Raw genomic sequence first — 19,605 nt, forward strand, 5'->3', positions numbered from 1 at the left:
GAGCCTCCACTGGTATATACTGTACATATGAGATGAGTAATGCAATATATGTAGACATTATTAAAGTGGCATTATTAAAGTGACTAGTGATCCATTTATTAAAGTGTCTGATGGCCTTGAGATAGAAGCTGTTTTTCAGTCTCTCGGTCCCAGCTTTGATGCACCTGTACTGACCTTGCCTACTGGATGGTAGCCTGGGTGAACAGGCAGTGGCTCGGGTGGTTGTTGATCTTTTTGGCCTTCCTGTGACATCGGGTGCTGTAGGTCTCCTGGAGTGCAGGTAGTTTGCCCCCGGGTATGCGTTGTGCAGACCGCACCACCCTCTGGAGAGGCTTGCGGTTGTGGGCGGTGCAGTTTCCGTACCAGGCGGTGATGCAGCCCGACAGGATGCTCTCAATTATGCATCTGTAAAAGTTTGTGAGGGTTTTAGGTGACAAGACACATTTCTTCAGCCTCCTGAGGTTGAACAAGGGCTGTTGTTTTGTGTCATTTTAGAGGTACTTTTATTATAGATAAGAATAAAATATGTTTCTATACACTTCTACATTAATGACGATGCTACCATGATTAAGGATAATCATGAATGAATCATGAATAATGATGAGTGAGAAAGTTACAGAGGGTCAAAGAAGTGCTAAACTCTCAAAACATGCTAACCTCTCACCATTACCAATAACAGGGGAGGCTAGCTGTCTTGGGCACAAAACAATCGGAAACACAACCAAAATGAACTGCAAATGCATCCAAAGTGTCACAAGCTTTATGTAGTCATTAAGTGCCAGGATTATGGGAGTAAACACTAAACTTTTGACTACGTTTTTAATAAGAATCTTTAGGGGTGTCAATGGTTTTGACCCCTACTTTTTCTGAGAGAAAAAAAAGTTAAGCTAATTTACAAATTTTTTGGAGCTCAGTGTTTGAATTATTTATTTTATACAGTCATTATTGCCCGTCTTTATCAAGGGGTTTCCGTTACAAAGCCCAGTTCCCACTAAATCAATGTTGTTACAGCATTATTACACAGGAATATGGACAAATAATTGTAAAGTGTTACCAGAAAAGCTAATAAACATAGCAGTGTCATGCATGCACATACTTCATGTACAGTTGAAGTCGGAAGTTTACGTACACTTAGGTTGGAGTCATTAAAATCCGTTTTTCAACCACTCCACAAATTTCTTTTTAACAAACTGTAGTTTTGGCAAGTCGGTTAGGACATCTACTTTGTGCATGACACAAGTCATTTTTCCAACAATTGTTTACAGACAGATTATTTCACTTATAATTCACTGTATCACAATTCCAGTGGGTCAGAAGTTTACATACACTAAGTTAAACAGCTTGGAAAATTCCAGAAAATTATGTCATGGCTTTAGATGCTTCTGATAGGCTAATTGACATCATTTGGGTCAATTGGAGGTGTACCTGTGTATTTCAAGGCCTACCTTCAAACTCAGTGCCTCTTTGCTTGACATCATGGGAAAATCAAAAGAAATCAGCCAAGACCTCAGAAAACAAATTGCAGACCTCCCCGAGTCTGGTTCATCCTTGGGAGCAATTTCCAAACACCTGAAGGTACCACGTTCATCTGTACAAACAATAGTGTGCAAGTATAAACACCATGGGACCGCGCAGCCGTCATACCGCTCAGGAACGAGACGCCTTCTGTCTCCTAGAGATGAAAGTACTTTGGTGCAAAAAGTGCAAATCAATCCCACAACAGCAAAGGACCTTGTGAAGATGCTGGAGGAAACAGGTAGAAAAGTATATATATCCACAGTAAAACGAGTCCTATATAAACATAACCTGAAAGGCCGCTCAGCAAGGAAGAAGCCACTGCTCCTTAACCGCCATAAAAAAGCCAGACTACGGTTTGCAACTGCACATGGGGACAAAGATCGTACTTTTTGGTGAAATGTACTCTGGTCTGATGAAACAAAAATGTTTTGCCATAATGACTATCGTTATGTTTGGAGAAAAAAGAGGGATGCTTGCAAGCCGAAGAACAATGTCCCAACCGTGAAGCACGGGGGTGGCAGCATCATGTTGTGGGGGTGCTTGTAACGGTTGTCCTCCTCCTCTTCGTCTGAAGAGGAGGAGTAGGGATTGGACCAAAGCGCAGCGTTGTTATAATACATAATGAAGTTTATTAAAGAAAACACGAAACACGAAAACACTTCAACAAACTACAAAACAAATAAACGATGTAGACAGACCTGACTTGAGAACTTACAAACTATGAAGAACGCACGAACAGGAACAGACTACATAACGAAACGACAAACGAAACAGTCCCGTGTGGTAGACATACAGACACGGAAGACAACCACCCACAAACAAACAGTGTGAACAGCCTACCTTTATATGGTTCTCAATCAGAGGAAACGTCAAACACCTGTCCCTGATTGAGAACCATATAAGGCTAATTACCACTGACCTAAACATAGAAACACAAAACATAGAATGCCCACCCCAACTCACGCCCTGACCAACTAAACACATACAAAAACAAGAGAAAACAGGTCAGGAACGTGACAGTGCTTTGCTGCAGGAGGGACTGTTGCACTTCACAAAATAGATAGCATAATGAGGAAGGAAAATTATGTGGATATATTGAAGCAACATCTCAAGACATCAGTCAGGTAGTTAAAGTTTGGTTGCGAAGGGGTCTTCCAAATGGACAATGACCCCAAGCATACTTCCATAGTTGTGGCAAAATGGCTTAAGGACAACAAAGTCAAGGTATTGGAGTGGCCATCACAAAGCCCTGACCTCAATCCTATAGATATTTGTGGGCAGAACTGAAAAGCATGTGCGAGCAAGCAGGCCTACAAACCTGACTCAGTTACACCAGCTCTGTCAGGAGGAATGGGCCAAAATTCACCCAACTTATTGTGGGAAGCTTGTGGAAGGCTACCTGAAACGTTTGACCCAAGTTAAGGCAATGCTACCAAATACTAATTGAGTGTATGTTAACTTCTGACCCACTGGGAATGTGATGCTAAAAATTAAAGCTGAAATAATTCATTTTCTCTACTATTATTCTGACATTTCACATTCTTAAAATAAAATGATGATCCTAACTGACCTAAAACAGGGAATTTTTACTAGGATTAAATGTCCGGAATTGTGAAAAACTGAGTTTAAATGTATTTGGCTAAGGTGTATGTAAACTTCAGACTTCAACTGTATGTACTCCATACACTTAGTATGTAGCATTTCCATTATCTCATTCCAATCTTTCTATCCTTTCTCACATCTTTACCTGTCTGTGATATTACTTTACAAGTTGTTTCTCACCTGTGGCAGTATTAATATAAATCTCCTTGCTATTTGTTTAAGCGGTTGATTTTCTTATCACATTCTCTTACATGCATTTCTGTGTTCAGATATTCAGATTAATGTTTAGCCTGTAACATTTCCTTAATCATTATTCATTCCCTCAAACACATCCTTAAACCCCCTCGAACAGTTCATGCACACTGAAGTTAAGATTTTGGGCTATTGTTCCCTCCTGTTGCACAGTGTTAGTTTAAGTCAACAGCTGTCAACCTAGCTTGTAGCCCTTTAATATGTATATAATTTCCCCTGACATCCACTGGAATGAATTTGAATTCCTGCCCATGAAATTTGCATGCTGTCGGAAGTGGGGGGGCTGATGTCCGCCGAGCTCGCTGCTCTCCTCCACTGTAAATCTGGCAAATGGGATTAGGCGTCACGCTGCTTGAAAACGTCTGGGTCTGCTCCTCAGTGGGAAACGCGAAGTGGAAGTGCAGCCCGGCTACAGTATACAGAGGAGTGAGTGAGTGAGCAGCAGATTTCTTTGTGACACCTTAAGGGATGTGCAGGGCTAAACCCCAATATCCACTCGTTCTATTAGAGCAGTGACACTCAGGAACTCCTAGCTCTGCACACTACCCTCCTGTTCCTCTAGTCTAGCACTTTAAGGTTACCAGGATAGTTTAAAAAGTTGCTGCTGCTCGTGATTGAATATGAGACAAACAAACATTCTTAATCTCATTTGCCAGTTTCCCTAGTTTGCATGAATTTTGGAAATGTGATATTTTTAAGGGTGGTGGGATTATTCTACAAAGTGTGTTTGAATAGTTTGATATATATATATATATATATATATATATATACTTCGTGTTTTGGGGGTGGGTTGGGCAAGCACTTAGAGTAAGTGAACCACAAGCATGTGCACACTGGTATGAGTTTCTCTGATTAAGTTACTGGCATCATGTATGGAGTGTGTCATGTGAAAGCAGAAGGGGGCAGATGGACGCTTGACGTGTGTGTTTCCATGGCGACAGGTTGTGGTAAACGCCCTGATCGGCGCCATCCCGTCCATCATGAACGTACTGCTGGTGTGCCTGATCTTCTGGCTCATCTTCAGCATCATGGGGGTCAATCTGTTCGCCGGCAAGTACGGACGCTGCGTCAACCTGACGGGCTACATCCACAATGTGTCCATGGTCAACAACAAGACCGACTGCCTGGCCATGAACGACACGCAGTTCTACTGGACCAGAGTCAAGGTCAACTTCGACAACGTGGGCGCCGGTTACCTTGCCCTCTTACAAGTTGTGAGTTGGACTTTTTTTCCCCTTTCCTTTTAGTTTTTCTCAGTTTGAGACGTTCTTTCCTCGCTCATACTTTTTTACGCTGCCCACCGTGCCTGTCCAGAGATCCCCGAATCGATCAACAAGTCGCAAGCTTTTATTTTTAGCAGCGATGGAGGCCATTACAGAGAATGTTGTGCTTTTAGCAGCGATGGAAGCCATTACAGAGAATGTTGTGCTTTTAGCAGCGATGGAGGCCATTACAGAGAATGTTATGCTTTTAGCAGCGATGGAGGCCATTACAGAGAATGTTGTGCTTTTAGCAGCGATGGAGGCCATTACAGAGAATGTTGTGCTTTTAGCAGCGATGGAGGCCATTACAGAGAATGTTATGCTTTTAGCAGCGATGGAGGCCATTACAGAGAATGTTGTGCTTTTAGCAGCGATGGAGGCCATTACAGAGAATGTTGTGCTTTTAGCAGCGATGGAAGCCATTACAGAGAATGTTGTGCTTTTAGCAGCGATGGAGGCCATTACAGAGAATGTTATGCTTTTAGCAGCGATGGAGGCCATTACAGAGAATGTTGTGCTTTTAGCAGCGATGGAGGCCATTACAGAGAATGTTGTGCTTTTAGCAGCGATGGAAGCCATTACAGAGAATGTTGTGCTTTTAGCAGCGATGGAGGCCATTACAGAGAATGTTGTGCTTTTAGCAGCGATGGAAGCCATTACAGAGAATGTTGTGCTTTTAGCAGCGATGGAAGCCATTACAGAGAATGTTGTGCTTTTAGCAGCGATGGAAGCCATTACAGAGAATGTTATGCTTTTAGCAGCGATGGAGGCCATTACAGAGAATGTTGTGCTTTTAGCAGCGATGGAGGCCATTACAGAGAATGTTATGCTTTTAGCAGCGATGGAAGCCATTACAGAGAATGTTATGCTTTTAGCAGCGATGGAAGCCATTACAGAGAATGTTATGCTTTTAGCAGCGATGGAGGCCATTACAGAGAATGTTGTGCTAAGCAAGTGCATGCACTTCATTCTTCGCTTTAATTTAGTTGGTGTGGGTGCCTAGCAACAATTCACTTAGCTCCTTTTCATCACCTTCTTGTGATTTCCCTTCATTCTAACTTCCCCATTTGCATCTGGAAACAGTCTGGCCCTCAGTCATTCACAAAAGCCAATAATAACCCGTAACCAAGGCGAAAAGACCCACCGCCGTGATTTCTCGCTGATAAGAACTCACTTGTGATGAAGTAGGGCACCCCGCTCACTCTCCTTCTTCCTCCGTCTAGAAAGACACTCCATGCGGTCAGGAGGAAGTACATATAAATCCTTTCCACTGCCATTCAGAACATCTCAGCTCTAACATGGCACATGGCCAGTATTTATTTTGTAGAGACTGTATGTTTTTGTTTTTTGAGGGGGGGTTCTTCTGTTTAATGGTTGATGACAAAACCATATCATAGGAAGAATAGATACCCGCACTCTGTCATATAGAAATACAAGCATATATCGTTTTCATTTTAAAATAATGCTCCTATGTATGCGTTTATATAGTGATGATAGTGGCGCATGCTCATTGAAGTTGATAGTGGCACATGCTCATTGAAGTTGATAGTGGCGCATGCTCATTGAAGTTGATAGTGGCGCATGCTCATTGAAGTTGATAGTGGCACATGCTCATTGAAGTTGATAGTGGCACATGCTCATTGAAGTTGATAGTGGCACATGCTCATTGAAGTTGATAGTGGCACATGCTCATTGAAGTTGATAGTGGCACATGCTCATTGAAGTTGATAGTGGCACATGCTCATTGAAGTTGATAGTGGCACATGCTCATTGAAGTTGATAGTGGCACATGCTCATTGAAGTTGATAGTGGCACATGCTCATTGAAGTTGATAGTGGCACATGCTCATTGAAGTTGATAGTGGCACATGCTCATTGAAGTTGATAGTGGCACATGCTCATTGAAGTTGATAGTGGCACATGCTCATTGAAGTTGATAGTGGCACATGCTCATTGAAGTTGATGGTGGCACATGCTCATTGAAGTTGATGGTGGCACATGCTCATTGAAGTTGATGGTGGCGCATGCTCATTGAAGTTGATGGTGGCACATGCTCATTGAAGTTGATGGTGGCACATGCTCATTGAAGTTGATGGTGGCACATGCTCATTGACGTTGATGGTGGCACATGCTCATTGAAGTTGATGGTGGCACATGCTCATTGAAGTTGATGGTGGCACATGCTCATTGAAGTTGATGGTGGCACATGCTCATTGAAGTTCATGTCCTTTGTTACAAGGCTACATTCAAAGGCTGGATGGAGATCATGTATGCAGCAGTGGATTCTCGTGCTGTAAGTATTAAATGTCAATGTACTTGTTTTGTATTACATGATTTAACATTTGAATGTTCCATCATAAAGCCTATATAAGACTGTCTTAAAAATTACTTGAAATTTGAAAGTATTTTTTGTTGTCATAATCATGCCTTGATGTAATACCACCATAACATTTACCAGTTTTCAACTGATAAAATGTAGGTGAACAGTGTATTGTCCTAACATGGTTTTTCTCTGGCTCCACTAGGTGGACGAGCAGCCTATCAGAGAGGTCAACATGTACATGTACCTATACTTCGTCATTTTCATAATCTTTGGCTCCTTCTTCACCCTTAACCTCTTCATTGGCGTCATCATCGACAACTTCAACCAGCAGAAACGAAAGATAAGTATCAAAACCATCATGGCCAACAAATGCCATGAACTTTTAGAAAATTGGGTTATTTTCACAGTGAAAATAACAGAAAAGGGATGTCTCTTTACTTAGGTGGGCAAGACATCTTCATGACAGAGGAACAGAAAAAGTACTACAATGCCATGAAGAAGCTAGGGTCTAAAAAGCCTCAGAAACCAATTCCAAGGCCATTGGTGAGCTGGAGCTAATTGAACCCTATTTTCTTGATCTAATTAAAGGGATAGTTAACTTTTTTGGAACTTTTAGCTTATTTTTGATAACATGCCAGGTAAGTAGAAAATAAGTTAAAACCTCCAAAAAAGGGAACTATTCCTTTTATTTTCTTTGCCCTTTAGTGCATAAGCCTCTTGTGTTCCAATGACTGGTATTTCTGGATCTTATAGGGATAGTTGTAAATTAGTTGTAAATGAGAACTTGTTCTCAACTAGCTTACCTTGTTAAATAAAGGTGAAATAAAAATATGTAAAAATAAATGTAAAAAAATATGTAACTTTTTTTCGAAGTATTGGGCAGGATAGTTAAAAAAATATATATAACAAAAGTTCAATCCCTAAAAAAGTTTCCTATTCTTTCAAATTTCTTCACCTTAGTGCATAAGCCTCTTGCATTTCAAAATAACACCTATTACTCACTACCTCTCTTCTCCCAGAACCAAGTGCAGGGCTTCTTCTTCGACCTGGTGGGCAAGCAAGCATTCGACATCATCATCATGGTCCTCATCCTGCTCAACATGATTACCATGATGGTGGAGACGGACGAGCAGCCGGCCCGCATGGAGTACATCCTCAACAAAATCAACCTGGCCTTCATCATCATCTTCTCCTGCGAGTGCCTCATCAAGATCGTGGCGCTACGCTGCTACTTCTTCACCATTGGCTGGAACATCTTCGACTTTGTAGTGGTCATCCTCTCCATCGTTGGTGAGTTTGTTGCTTGGGCTTAATTAATCAGGGGTCTGCCTCCCAAGTGGCGCAGCGGTCTAAGGCACTGCATCGCAGTGCTAGAGGCGTCACTACAGACCCGGGTTTGATCACAGGCTGTGTCGCAGCCGGCTGTGAGATCCATGAGGCGGTGCACAGTTGGCCCAGCATCGTCCGGGTTAGGCCGGCCGGGATGTCCTTGTCCCATCGCGCTCTAGCGAGTCCTTATGGCGAGCCGGGCGCATGCAAGTTGACTTGGGTCGCCAGCTGTACGGTGTTTCCGCCGACACATTGGTGCGGCTGGCTTCCTGGTTAAGCGAGCAGTGTGTCAAGAAGCAGTGCGGCTTGGCAGGGTAACATGTTTTGGAGGACGCATGGCTCTCGACAGACGCCTCTCCCGAGTCTGTACGGGAGTTGCAGCGATGGGACATAACTGTAACTACCAATTGGGGAGAAAAAGAGGTAAAAAGTACCAAAAAATGTAATAAATAATCAGGGGTTTTCAATGATGCTCATTGCGATGTAATTGCATGGGTCTGTTAACTGGCAGTTATACTGAAATATGGTTGCTATATGTAGCTGATGTATGGCTATCGGTATGTACGGTGCATTCGGAAAGTATTCAGACCCCTTCACTTTTTCCACATTTTGTTATGTTACAGCCTTATTCTAAAGTTGATTAAATAGTTTTCTTTCCTCATCAATCTACACACAATACCACATAATGAGAAAGCAAAAACTGGTTTTAGAAATGTTTAAAAATGTAAATATCACATTTACATAAGTATTTAGATCCTTTACTCAGTACTTTGTTGAAGCACCTTTGGCAGCGATTACAGCCTCGAGTATTCTTGGGTATGACTCTACAAGCTTGGTACACCTATATTTGGGGAGTTTCTACCATTCTTCTCTGGAGATACTCAAGCTCCGTCAGGTTGAGAGGATAGCACAGCTATTTTCAGGTCTCTCCAGAGATGTTCGATCGGGTTCAAATCCGGGCCCTGGCTGGGCCACTCAAGGACATTCAGAGACTTGTCCCGAACCCACTCCTGCTTTGTCTTGGCTGTGTGCTTAGTGTCCTTTTCCTGTTGGAAGGTGAACAGTCGCCCCAGTCTGAGGTCCTGAGGGCTTTGGAGCAGGTTTTCATCAAGGATCTCTCTGTACTTTGCTCCGTACATCTTTGCCTCCCAGGAGGGAGACTAGAATCCCAGTCCCTGCCGCTGAAAAACATCTCCACAGCATGATGCTGCCACCACCATGCCTCACGGTAGGGATGGTGCCAGGTTTCCTACAGACGTGATGCTTGGCATTCAGGCTAAAGAGTTCAATCTTAGTTTCATCTGACCAGAGAATCTTGTTTCTCATGGTTTGAGAGTCTTTTAGGTGCCTTTTTGCAAATTCCAAGTGGGCTGACATGTGCCTTTTACTGAGGAGTGGCTTCCGCCTGGCCACTACTATAAAGGCATGATTGGTGGAGTGATGCAGAGATGGTCGTCCTTCTCGAAGGTTTTTCCATCTCCACAGAACTCTATGGCTCTGTCAGAGTGACCATCGGGTGCTCGGTCACCTGCCTGACCAAGGCCCTTCTCCCCTGATTGCTCAGTTTGGCCACTCTAGGAAGAGTGTTGGTGGTTCCAAACTTCTTCCATTTAAGAATGATGCAGGCCACTGTGTTCTTGGGGACCTTCAATGCTGCAGACATTTTTTGGTACCCTTTCCCAGATCTGTGCCTTGACACAATCCTGTCTCTGAGCTCTACGAACTATTCCTTCGACCTTATGGCTTGGTTTTTGCTCTGACGTGCACTGTCAACTGTGGGACCTTATATAGACAGGTATGGGCTTTTCCAAATCATGTCCAGTCAATTGAATTTACCACAGGTGAACTCCAATCAAGTTGTAGAAACATCTCAAGGATGATCAGTGGAAACAGTATGCACCTGAGCTCAATTTCAAGTATCATAGCAAAGGGTCTGAATACTTATGTAAATAAGGTATTTTTGTTTTTATATTTAATTTTCTTTGCTAAAATTTCTAAAAACCTGTTTTCGCTTTGTCATTATGGGGTATTGTGTGCAGACTGATGAGGATTTTTTATTTTAATCGATTTTAGAAGAAGGCTGTTACTTTCCGAAGGCACTGCAGTTCTCGTCTAATGCAGCTGTGGCAGGTCAACATCCTTGGGTGATACAGTTGAACTCATGACCTTGGTTGTTTGCCTATAAGCAAGGCATTCCAAGTCACTAGCTGGCCCATACACAGATAATGACATTTAGCTTGGGACCTTCAAATTTACCAAGAAATATTATATTGACAGATTTCCCATGTAGCTCAGTTGGTAGTGCCTGGTGTTGCAACGCTAGCGTTATGGGCAATGTTCCCTCTCATTTTTTTTTTATCACTGAGCAAATTTTAGGTCTGGTGAGTGCAAACTTGAACGTTGTGAAAATTCTGTGCAACTTCCAGCTTGCGTTTACTGTGAACACTGAGGCTGTGTCCGCTTTAAGTTAGTGTTTTACTGTGAACACTGAGGCTGTACCCGCTTTAAGTTACAGTTTTACTGTGAACACTGAGGCTGTGCCTACTTTAAGTTACAGTTTTACTGTGGCCATGTAGGCTACTGTGGCTATTTGATCATAATGGAGGCCTACCAGAGTGGCTTACCATAGAAAACAATGGAGAAAATGCATCACATAACATTTTAACATGGAAATAGCTAGTCTGTCTACAGTAGCAGCCAATGGGTGGTGTTCAATGTAGGCCTACATTCCATGAGACCTTTGGAAAAAAAACATGCAGGGCTTGACATTAACCTGTTTATCCACTCGTCCTTCAGACAAGGAGGTGACTGAAAATGTTGTTGTGTTGTTTAATGCAATAAATCACTTTACCAAATAAAATGCATACATTTTACCATACCATTATTACAGAGAATCAGACAAATTATGCTTCCCTCTGGCTATTGGCTACTTAGCTTATTCAAGCCTGTCTCAAAATACAACACTGCCCCTTTAAGACAAAAAATAACTCTTTACCTGACTCTCTTTTCAAAGAGAAATGTACACGTTTTCTGCTCTTGTAGGAAGCAATCGCTCTCCTATTGCTGACTACAAATGATCTATAACTGAGCTAATAACTCACTAAGTAGCAAAGGATATGAACAAAATGTGCTCAAGTGGCTACATGCAGGTCTCGCTTTTATCTCAAAACAAGCGCATCTACTCACAACCGCTCATGATGTGAACACAGTCCAGTTCAAAGAAAATTGCACAGATCCATGTATGGCAATTGTCTATTTGCATATAGGCCTACTGTAGCTCTGATTGTTCATGCCGCACCGGTCTCGGTAGAGTACGGGCTGAGTAGTACATGTCAATGCAATAAAATCCGATGCTTTCTGCCTACAACAAAATCTCTTAGTTTGTTTTGTTTAGTTTGCATAGTTTGTTTTGTTTTGGTATGTTGCATTGAACGTGGCTACTGTTGCGTTGATTCGATCACAATTGCCACGTTAAGTGAGTCAAGATCACTTTGAGTCTTTGATCACTGAGTCAATTGCCAAGATCTACCACTCAGATTTTTTATTAACATGACTTAAAAAACGTAAGCATATGCAACATTAACCAATTAAAAACAGTACTGTAGCAATGATGTTTGTGCAGTAAGCCAAAGGCCCAATACATTATCACAGCATATTGGCTTTGCTTGAATTGCCCTGCCAATGCATTGTTGTTCAGGCCATTTTTAAAGTTAGATTTCAAAATTTGAGGTAGACTATATGATCACGCCAGTAATAGATCCATTGATGTATTACTTGTGAATCACATCTGAGTGACCTTTAAATCATTTTATTTTTATTTTACTGGGCTGATGGTCAGTCTCAGCAGAGGAAGAGAGCAGCAGACTGAGGGTCCACCTCTTAACATCCCTCCTCTCTCCCTTTCCTCCACTGACACTGACCAAAAAGGGACACCGTCTTCCAGCTGATGGCAAAACTCGAGTCGCACCGCATTATTTCTGCCTCATGCACAAATTCATGTTATTACTCCGATGAACAGAGAAAGTGAAATGTTCCTCGATATTAAAAAAGACCCAAACGGTAATAATAACAACAGCGCAAGCCTATAGAGACACTTTCCGACTTATTCATTACTGCTGCTGTGCTTGTTGTAGCGCTGAGTGGAAACAGGAAGAAAGTGCGTTTTATGGTTTATAAAAGTGTTGGATACAAAGTGTTGACAGTGCTGAGTAAGAACTTAAACATGAACTCACTTATAAATACAGCATCTCATTGCTGTATTCGTTGACAGTCTCTCTCTAGTCATGGTTTTAAACGTTTTGAAATCTCACAGGGTAGCTGAATCGGGTGCACCTACTGCCAACAATTTTACAGAAATGTTTAGTGATCGACTAGGAATGCGTTGGAGATCGACCAGTCGATCGCAATCGACCGGTTGGTGAACACTGTTCTAGAAAGTTGAGTGAAATTCAATCTCGTGCTTCTCTCGGTGGGCTGATATTTCTGCGAGGCAGTCCCGGGGGAGCTACTCGGTAGTCTCAGGGCTAGTACCCGCACACGCATGCAGCTTAGAGGGAACTACTGTAAGTCGCTCTGGATAAGATTGCTGTTTAGTTCTAAACAATAAGTCATACCTGAAGAACACATTTCAGAACCTTAATTGTGTTTTGCAATATACCTTGGCCATCACCTCTGGCATCCAAGATTTTGTATCCATTTGGCAAGGTTATCTATCATGTCAATCAAGTCATTGATAGTAAGTGGGGCTATTATCTGATGAATCAGGGGCACATGTATGTTCTGTATGGCCCTGATGGGGAACTAAAGCAAACCAAAGGGCTAAGTAGCCGTCCCCATGCTAAATTACATGCGTGGGCAAGGATGCCTCTGTTGAGGTGAAGGTAATTGTAGCAATCAGGGTTGTCAGCGGGGGTGATTTGGGCATGATTGAAGTGCTGCATCAGAGGTTGTGGTTGGTGGTTGGTGGGGGGCTGGGGGCTTAACGTATGGCTCCAAAGGGTGACTCCCAACCCCACTCCACAATCAATAACTCAGGTGCGACCTTCCTGGTCCATGGGAGAGGAGGGTCACAAATCAGGGACAGATGGTAAAGTGGTCGTGGAGGTGAGAGGGATTGGAGGCAACTTGAATGTCATTTGAAGGCAGGCAGACCCAGTAATAGTGGAAGCCTTTATCATGAGCTCATTGGTGAATGGGTTTGGGGAACCTAGAATTGACATGAAGGAGAAGGAAGCTTAATGGTGATAGCAGGGAGACTCTGTCCTTCAGCCTAATTTACTCCTGGTTACCAATAGTCAACCTAATTCCATAAGATATTGCGTGTGTAGTGTGGGAAAGAGCTAGCCTTACTGTTAATGATGGTCTAATTAGAAGTACAGAGATCTCATGTTTTTCCCCCTATCTTCCAGGTATCGTTCTCGCTGACATCATAGAGAAGTACTTTGTGTCGCCGACACTGTTCCGAGTCATTCGATTGGCCAGGATCGGACGAGTACTTCGACTCATCCGCGGAGCCAAAGGAATAAGGACCTTACTCTTTGCCTTAATGATGTCCCTTCCCGCCCTGTTCAACATCGGCCTCCTGCTCTTTCTGGTCATGTTCATATATGCCATCTTTGGCATGGCCAACTTTGCCTATGTCAAGAAGCAGGCGGGCATCGACGACATGTTCAACTTCGAGACGTTTGGCAACAGTATGATCTGCCTATTCCAGATCACCACGTCAGCGGGCTGGGATGGCCTGCTCAGCCCAATCCTCAACAACTCTCCGGAAGAGTGCAACCCCAACCTCGTCCACACAGGCACCAATGCCAGGGGCAACTGTGGCAACCCCTCGGTGGGCATCACCTTCTTCGTCACCTACATCATCATCTCCTTCCTCATCGTGGTCAACATGTACATCGCCATCATCCTGGAGAACTTCAGCGTGGCCACTGAGGAGAGCACCGAGCCGCTGAGTGAGGACGACTTCGAGATGTTCTATGAGGTGTGGGAGAAGTTCGACCCAGAGGCCACGCAGTTCATCGAGTACGCCAAGCTGTCAGACTTTGCTGACACACTGTCGGAGCCACTGCGCATTGGCAAGCCTAACAAAATCAAGCTGATCTCCATGGACCTGCCCATGGTCAGTGGAGACAAGATCCACTGCCTGGACATTCTCTTTGCCTTCACCAAGCGTGTGTTGGGCGAGTCGGGCGAGATGGATGCTCTTAAGCAGCAAATGGAGGAGAAATTCATGATGGCCAACCCATCCAAGATCTCCTACGAGCCTATCACCACCACACTGAGGCGCAAACAGGAGGACATGTCCGCCGCTGTCATCCAGAGGTGCTACCGCCGGCACCTGTTGCGGAGGCAGATGAAGCAAGCCTCCTTCATGTACAGATCAATGCAGATCAATCTGACGCAAAGCTCCACGGACAAGAGGGTCACCGCCCCGGAGAAAGAGGGCCTCATAGCCTCCATGATCAAGGAGAACTACGGGGGGCCTGAGATGGAGCTGATGGAGACCCTGTCCTCCACCTCCTCTCCGCCGTCTTACGACAGCGTCACACGGGCGACTAGCGAACTTTTCCAAGTTTTAATTCTCGAACAGTCCAGGAACAGTGACCTAAGCGAACATTGCCCTGCCCCCGACAGAGACCGCGAGACATTTCTGTAACAGCGACTAGGAAATGCTTTTTTTCTCTTTTACATTTTTTGTTGTTGTTGTTGTTTACCGAATGTAAAATAGCTCAAATTACCCTGGTTTAGTACATGTGGTTGTGCAGAGAAACTGCTAGGGGTTTTCATAGAGAAAAGGCAAATGATTTGTTTATTTTTGGTGAACATGCTTTGTGGGAGTACACAAAGGGGGCGTGTGTAAATCCTAGATGACCATTGACCCTGCTCATGTCAAGTTTGCTTCACAGGTAATATGCATGAATAACCTCTGCAGGGTCACAACAATTATATCACTGATGTAATAATCATTTATTAGACTAAAATAAATACAGTTTATCAGTATTTACAAAGTATGCCTGACCGTATGAGTTCATTAAAGGTCTTACTATTATTGGTGTGATTCCTTATGATCAACAGTTTTATAACTGTGAGATGTGGGAGAAAAAACAAAGGGATACAATTTTTCGTAGTAAAGTATAACTTTGTTGATGTTTCCAGTCTTTCATAGCAGTACAATTATTACTATTTTTGATATTTTTAGAGTAAGAAAAAAAACATGGCCTCTTCTGAATTGGAGTCGCTTACCATGAAAGGGAATACTTCCACACTGTAACAAGACGAACGGGCAGGTAATAACTTTTCACATTAAAAGAACGCTGTATTTGAACTGTTTTAGCATTTTTGCTCTTGCGTTTACATGTAAAAATATCCCGGGGTCCCTGCATATTAGTTAATTTTTCATTCATAACGATCTGGTCTTAGTTACACAAAGCTAAGAAGCAATTCAGTAACCAAGATCAGTATGTGACAATCAAACCTACATCTCATGGTTAAGATTGACAGATGTTTCTTTTCTCCATAACTTCTTTAGGACTTAAACTGCCAAAATTGGCTGCATATTTTATGAGCATCAGAGATCCTATTCACTATTAGACGGATGGATAATCGTCCTATTTATTTATTATTTAGAGTATTTGTTTTGCATGTTTTGAATGCATCGTATAGACAAGTAACAGCTATAATTTCTCTACAGTATTTTGCAGAAACTGTGTTTAGCAGTAATTTGCTACTTTTAAGTTAATTATTTTTCAGACAAAAGTGTAAAAGTTTGTACAGCATTTTTTGTTGTTGCTTGATCTCTACAGACCATTCAGCTTCTCTTGGTTACCCATAGACTGATACCAGCACATCTAGTTTCTATTCCACTAGAATAGAATAAAAAGACACCGCTCAACTTTAATATGATATACTGTATGTTTTCATGTTATGGTTGCAGGTGTGTTGAAGGGCTGTTTTCTGTAGCAATAGATCCAGTGTGTGCCTGGTATATACAGTACCCCTGTCCTGTTTCTAAATGGATCTCTACCCACATCGTTGCCCCATTAGATGCCATGGATGAGTGACTGGGATCACACTGCTATTTATCAGTGTCTACGAGGATTTTCTAAAGAGATTTCTGATTGCATGCTTTGTATCGGGAACATTGGGGAAAATGTTTAAAACTCGGGTGCGGTCCTATTTGTTGTTAAGGGGGGGAACATTTTTACACAAAAACATCATGGTGAAAAGTAAACTCAGCACATCTCTGTCATAAATGTACTGTTTTCCTCATAACAAGAGCTGCTTCATCAGAAAAACATCCAAGACATGAACAGAAAATGTGTTTTTTTTTCATTCTTATAAACTGTCATAAATGCAGTAGCCTACAACAGGCATCTTCTCAGCAGTCAGTAGATAATGGCTTTACATTTCACTGCTCAACCACAATGCAGTGCCTCAGTAAAGCCCACATTGCAGTAAATATTATTTATAAATACATTTTAGTACTTTCAGTTTAAATCTTTTTTGTACTTTGCAAACACATGCCTCTCTCTGTATATAAGATAACGACCTCCTGTGAAATAAAAGAGAAAGCCTACAATATCATTGATTATTCTTTTGATTTCAGAGTAATTTATGTGGCAGACCCAGGTAAAAATATTATTTTCTTTCAAATACTTTAACTGTGTGCGATTGAGCTTTTCTGGCGTAATGGAACTAATGAGATGAGAGAGTCCCAAAAGGGTAAACTCAACCCCAATCCAGGCACAATCAAACGCTCAAAGGATTTGAAAGAAAACAGATACTATTTGAATGCAGGTCTGGCATGTGGTACAGTATTACGCAAGCAGTCTTTATTTTGCCAAATGAGTATGACATTATATTGAGAAGAATGCGATAGATTGTAGTATGATGGCGCAGCATGAAGAAGACGTTGGGACTTGGCATGCAGAAGGAATGCAGCAGCATTCTACAGTAGCTCAGAACATAAAACATTTTTTTAAATTGTATTTATTTAACTAGGCAAGTCAGTTAAGAACAAATTCTTATTTTCAATGACAGCCTAGGAACAGTGGGTTAACTGCCTGTTCAGGGGTAGAACGACAGATTTGTACCTTGTCAGATTTGAACTTGCACCCTTTCGGCTACTAGTCCAACGCTCTAACCACTAGGCTACCCTGCCACCCTGCTTCCGAGAACATGAACTCAAGTGGTATTTGGTATTTTTGGTATTTTATTAAGGTCCCCATTAGATATTGCAAAAGCAGCAGCTACTCTTCCTAGGGTCCACACACAACATGAAACATGACATAATACAGAACATTAATAGACAAGAACAGCTCAAGGACATAACTTTTTTTTAAAGGTACACGTAGCCTACATATCAAGACATACACACAAACTATCCAGGTCAAATAGGGGAGAGGCGTTGTGCCGTGAGGTGTTGCTTTATCTGTTCTTTGAAACCTATGATGTAGGTTACTGGCTGTAAATATGTAAGTGTCACGTCTCTATCTGCCCACTACAGATGTCAGTTCAACATTTAGTTTTGATTTACATTTGGTTGAGTTGTCAGCTAACGTGAATTGGTATTTGGTATTTTATTAGGATCCCCATTAGCTCTTGCGAATGCAGCAGCTACTTTTCCTGGGGTCCACACAGAACAATAAACATGACATAATACAGAATATTAATAAGCAAGAACAGCTCAAGGACAGAACTACATAGTGTACATTTAAAAACGGCACACATAGCCTACATATCAAGACATACACATAAAATATCTAGGTCAAATAGGGGAGAGACGTATTGTTCCATGAGAAAAAAAATCACAATTTCATTGGATTTAGGTTCAAAGTTGGGTAAAAAAAAGAAATGTCCTTACTTTTTGATGACTTTTTGAAAATGAGTTTTCCACATTGATTCAACGGGGTTCAAATGATGTGGAGACAACGTTGATTCAACCACTTTTTGCCCAGTGGATGGTCACACAAGGAAGATTGGCTACTGAAACAGAAACCACACCAGGGCTAGAATGCAGATGGTCCCAACAACCCTGAAAAGAGATAATGTCATTTGGATTCAGTTGGGTTCATTCTGGCAACAGTAAATTGGTAATTAATTTATTTTCAAACACAGATTGAAGGGGACATAATTAGGCAAGCTAAAATAATCAAATCATGAGGTAGGGCCAACAATACAGAAACTGCTGAAAAAAACTCACATTAAAGGTATAGATGTTAAATACAGTAGAGGAAATTACTTTAAGCCTATTTGCATTGTACTGTGCATATTGCTATGTGCAACAAGAAGGAGACATTCAAAAGTGACCCTAAACCTGTTTTAGGGCTCAATCCAATCGAATTTGAAAGCAGTATTTATGCAGTAGCATATAAATATACTGAACAAAAATATAAAACGCAACATGCAACAATTTAAATGATTTTACTGAGCTACAGATCATATAACAAAATATAACAGTCAATTGAAATAAATTCACTAGGCCTTAATCTATGGATTTCATGACTGGGCAGGGGCGCAGCCATGGGTGGGCCTGGGAGGGCATAGGCCAACCCACTTGGGAGCCAGGTCCACCCACTGGGAGCCAGCCCCAGCCAATTAGAATGAGTTTTTCCCCACAAAAGGTCTTTATTACAGACAAAAATACTCCTCAGTTTCATAAGCTGTCCGGGTGGCTGGTCTCAGACAATCCCACAGGTGAAGAAGTCGGATCTGGAGGTCCCGGGCTGCCGTGGTTACACATGGTCTGCGATTGTGAGGCAGGTTGGACGTACTGCCAAATTCTCTAAAACAACGTTGGAGGCGGTTTATGTTAGAGAAATTAACATAAGATTCTCTGGCAACAGCTCTGGTGGACATTCCTGCAGTCAGCATGGCAATTGCACGCTCCCTACAAATTTTAGACATCTGTGGCATTGTGTTGTGTGACAAAACTGCACATTTTAGAGTGGCTTTTTATTGTCCCCAGCACAAGATGCATCTGTGTAATGATCATGCTGTTTAATCAGCTTCTTGATATGCCACATCTGTCAGGTGGATGGATTCTCTTGGCAAATGAGAAATGCTCACTAAAAACGATGGAAACAAATTTGAGAGAAATAAGCTTTTTTTGCATGTGGAACATTTCTGACATTTTTTATTTCAGCTCATGAAACATGGGACCACCACTTTACATGTTGTGTTTATATTTTTGTTCAGTGTACAGTATATATGTTTTTCCTGTTGTCAGAAAAATCCTAAAACGGTTATCATCTAATGTAACGCCAGAGGATGAAGCTGAGGTTCCTGATGATAAGAATGCACATCTGTCGTTACT

At 42.1% G+C, this 19,605-nt stretch overlaps 1 protein-coding gene across 1 annotated transcript in view; it reads left to right on the top strand.

Annotated features, from left to right (window-relative positions):
• Window positions 1–14,946, top strand: part of LOC120027735 (sodium channel protein type 4 subunit alpha-like) — a 174,045-nt gene extending 159,099 nt beyond the window's left edge. The window contains exons 24-29 of the mRNA XM_038972735.1: window positions 4,314–4,586; window positions 6,873–6,926; window positions 7,159–7,300; window positions 7,399–7,499; window positions 7,976–8,246; window positions 13,694–14,946. Of these exons, the coding sequence (XP_038828663.1) occupies window positions 4,314–4,586; window positions 6,873–6,926; window positions 7,159–7,300; window positions 7,399–7,499; window positions 7,976–8,246; window positions 13,694–14,946 (2,094 nt within the window). The remainder of the gene's footprint in view (window positions 1–4,313; window positions 4,587–6,872; window positions 6,927–7,158; window positions 7,301–7,398; window positions 7,500–7,975; window positions 8,247–13,693) is intronic.
• The last annotated feature ends 4,659 nt before the right edge of the window (window positions 14,947–19,605 follow it).

Source organism: Salvelinus namaycush, chromosome 33 (assembly GCF_016432855.1).
Source record: "Salvelinus namaycush isolate Seneca chromosome 33, SaNama_1.0, whole genome shotgun sequence".
NCBI lineage: Eukaryota > Metazoa > Chordata > Actinopteri > Salmoniformes > Salmonidae > Salvelinus > Salvelinus namaycush.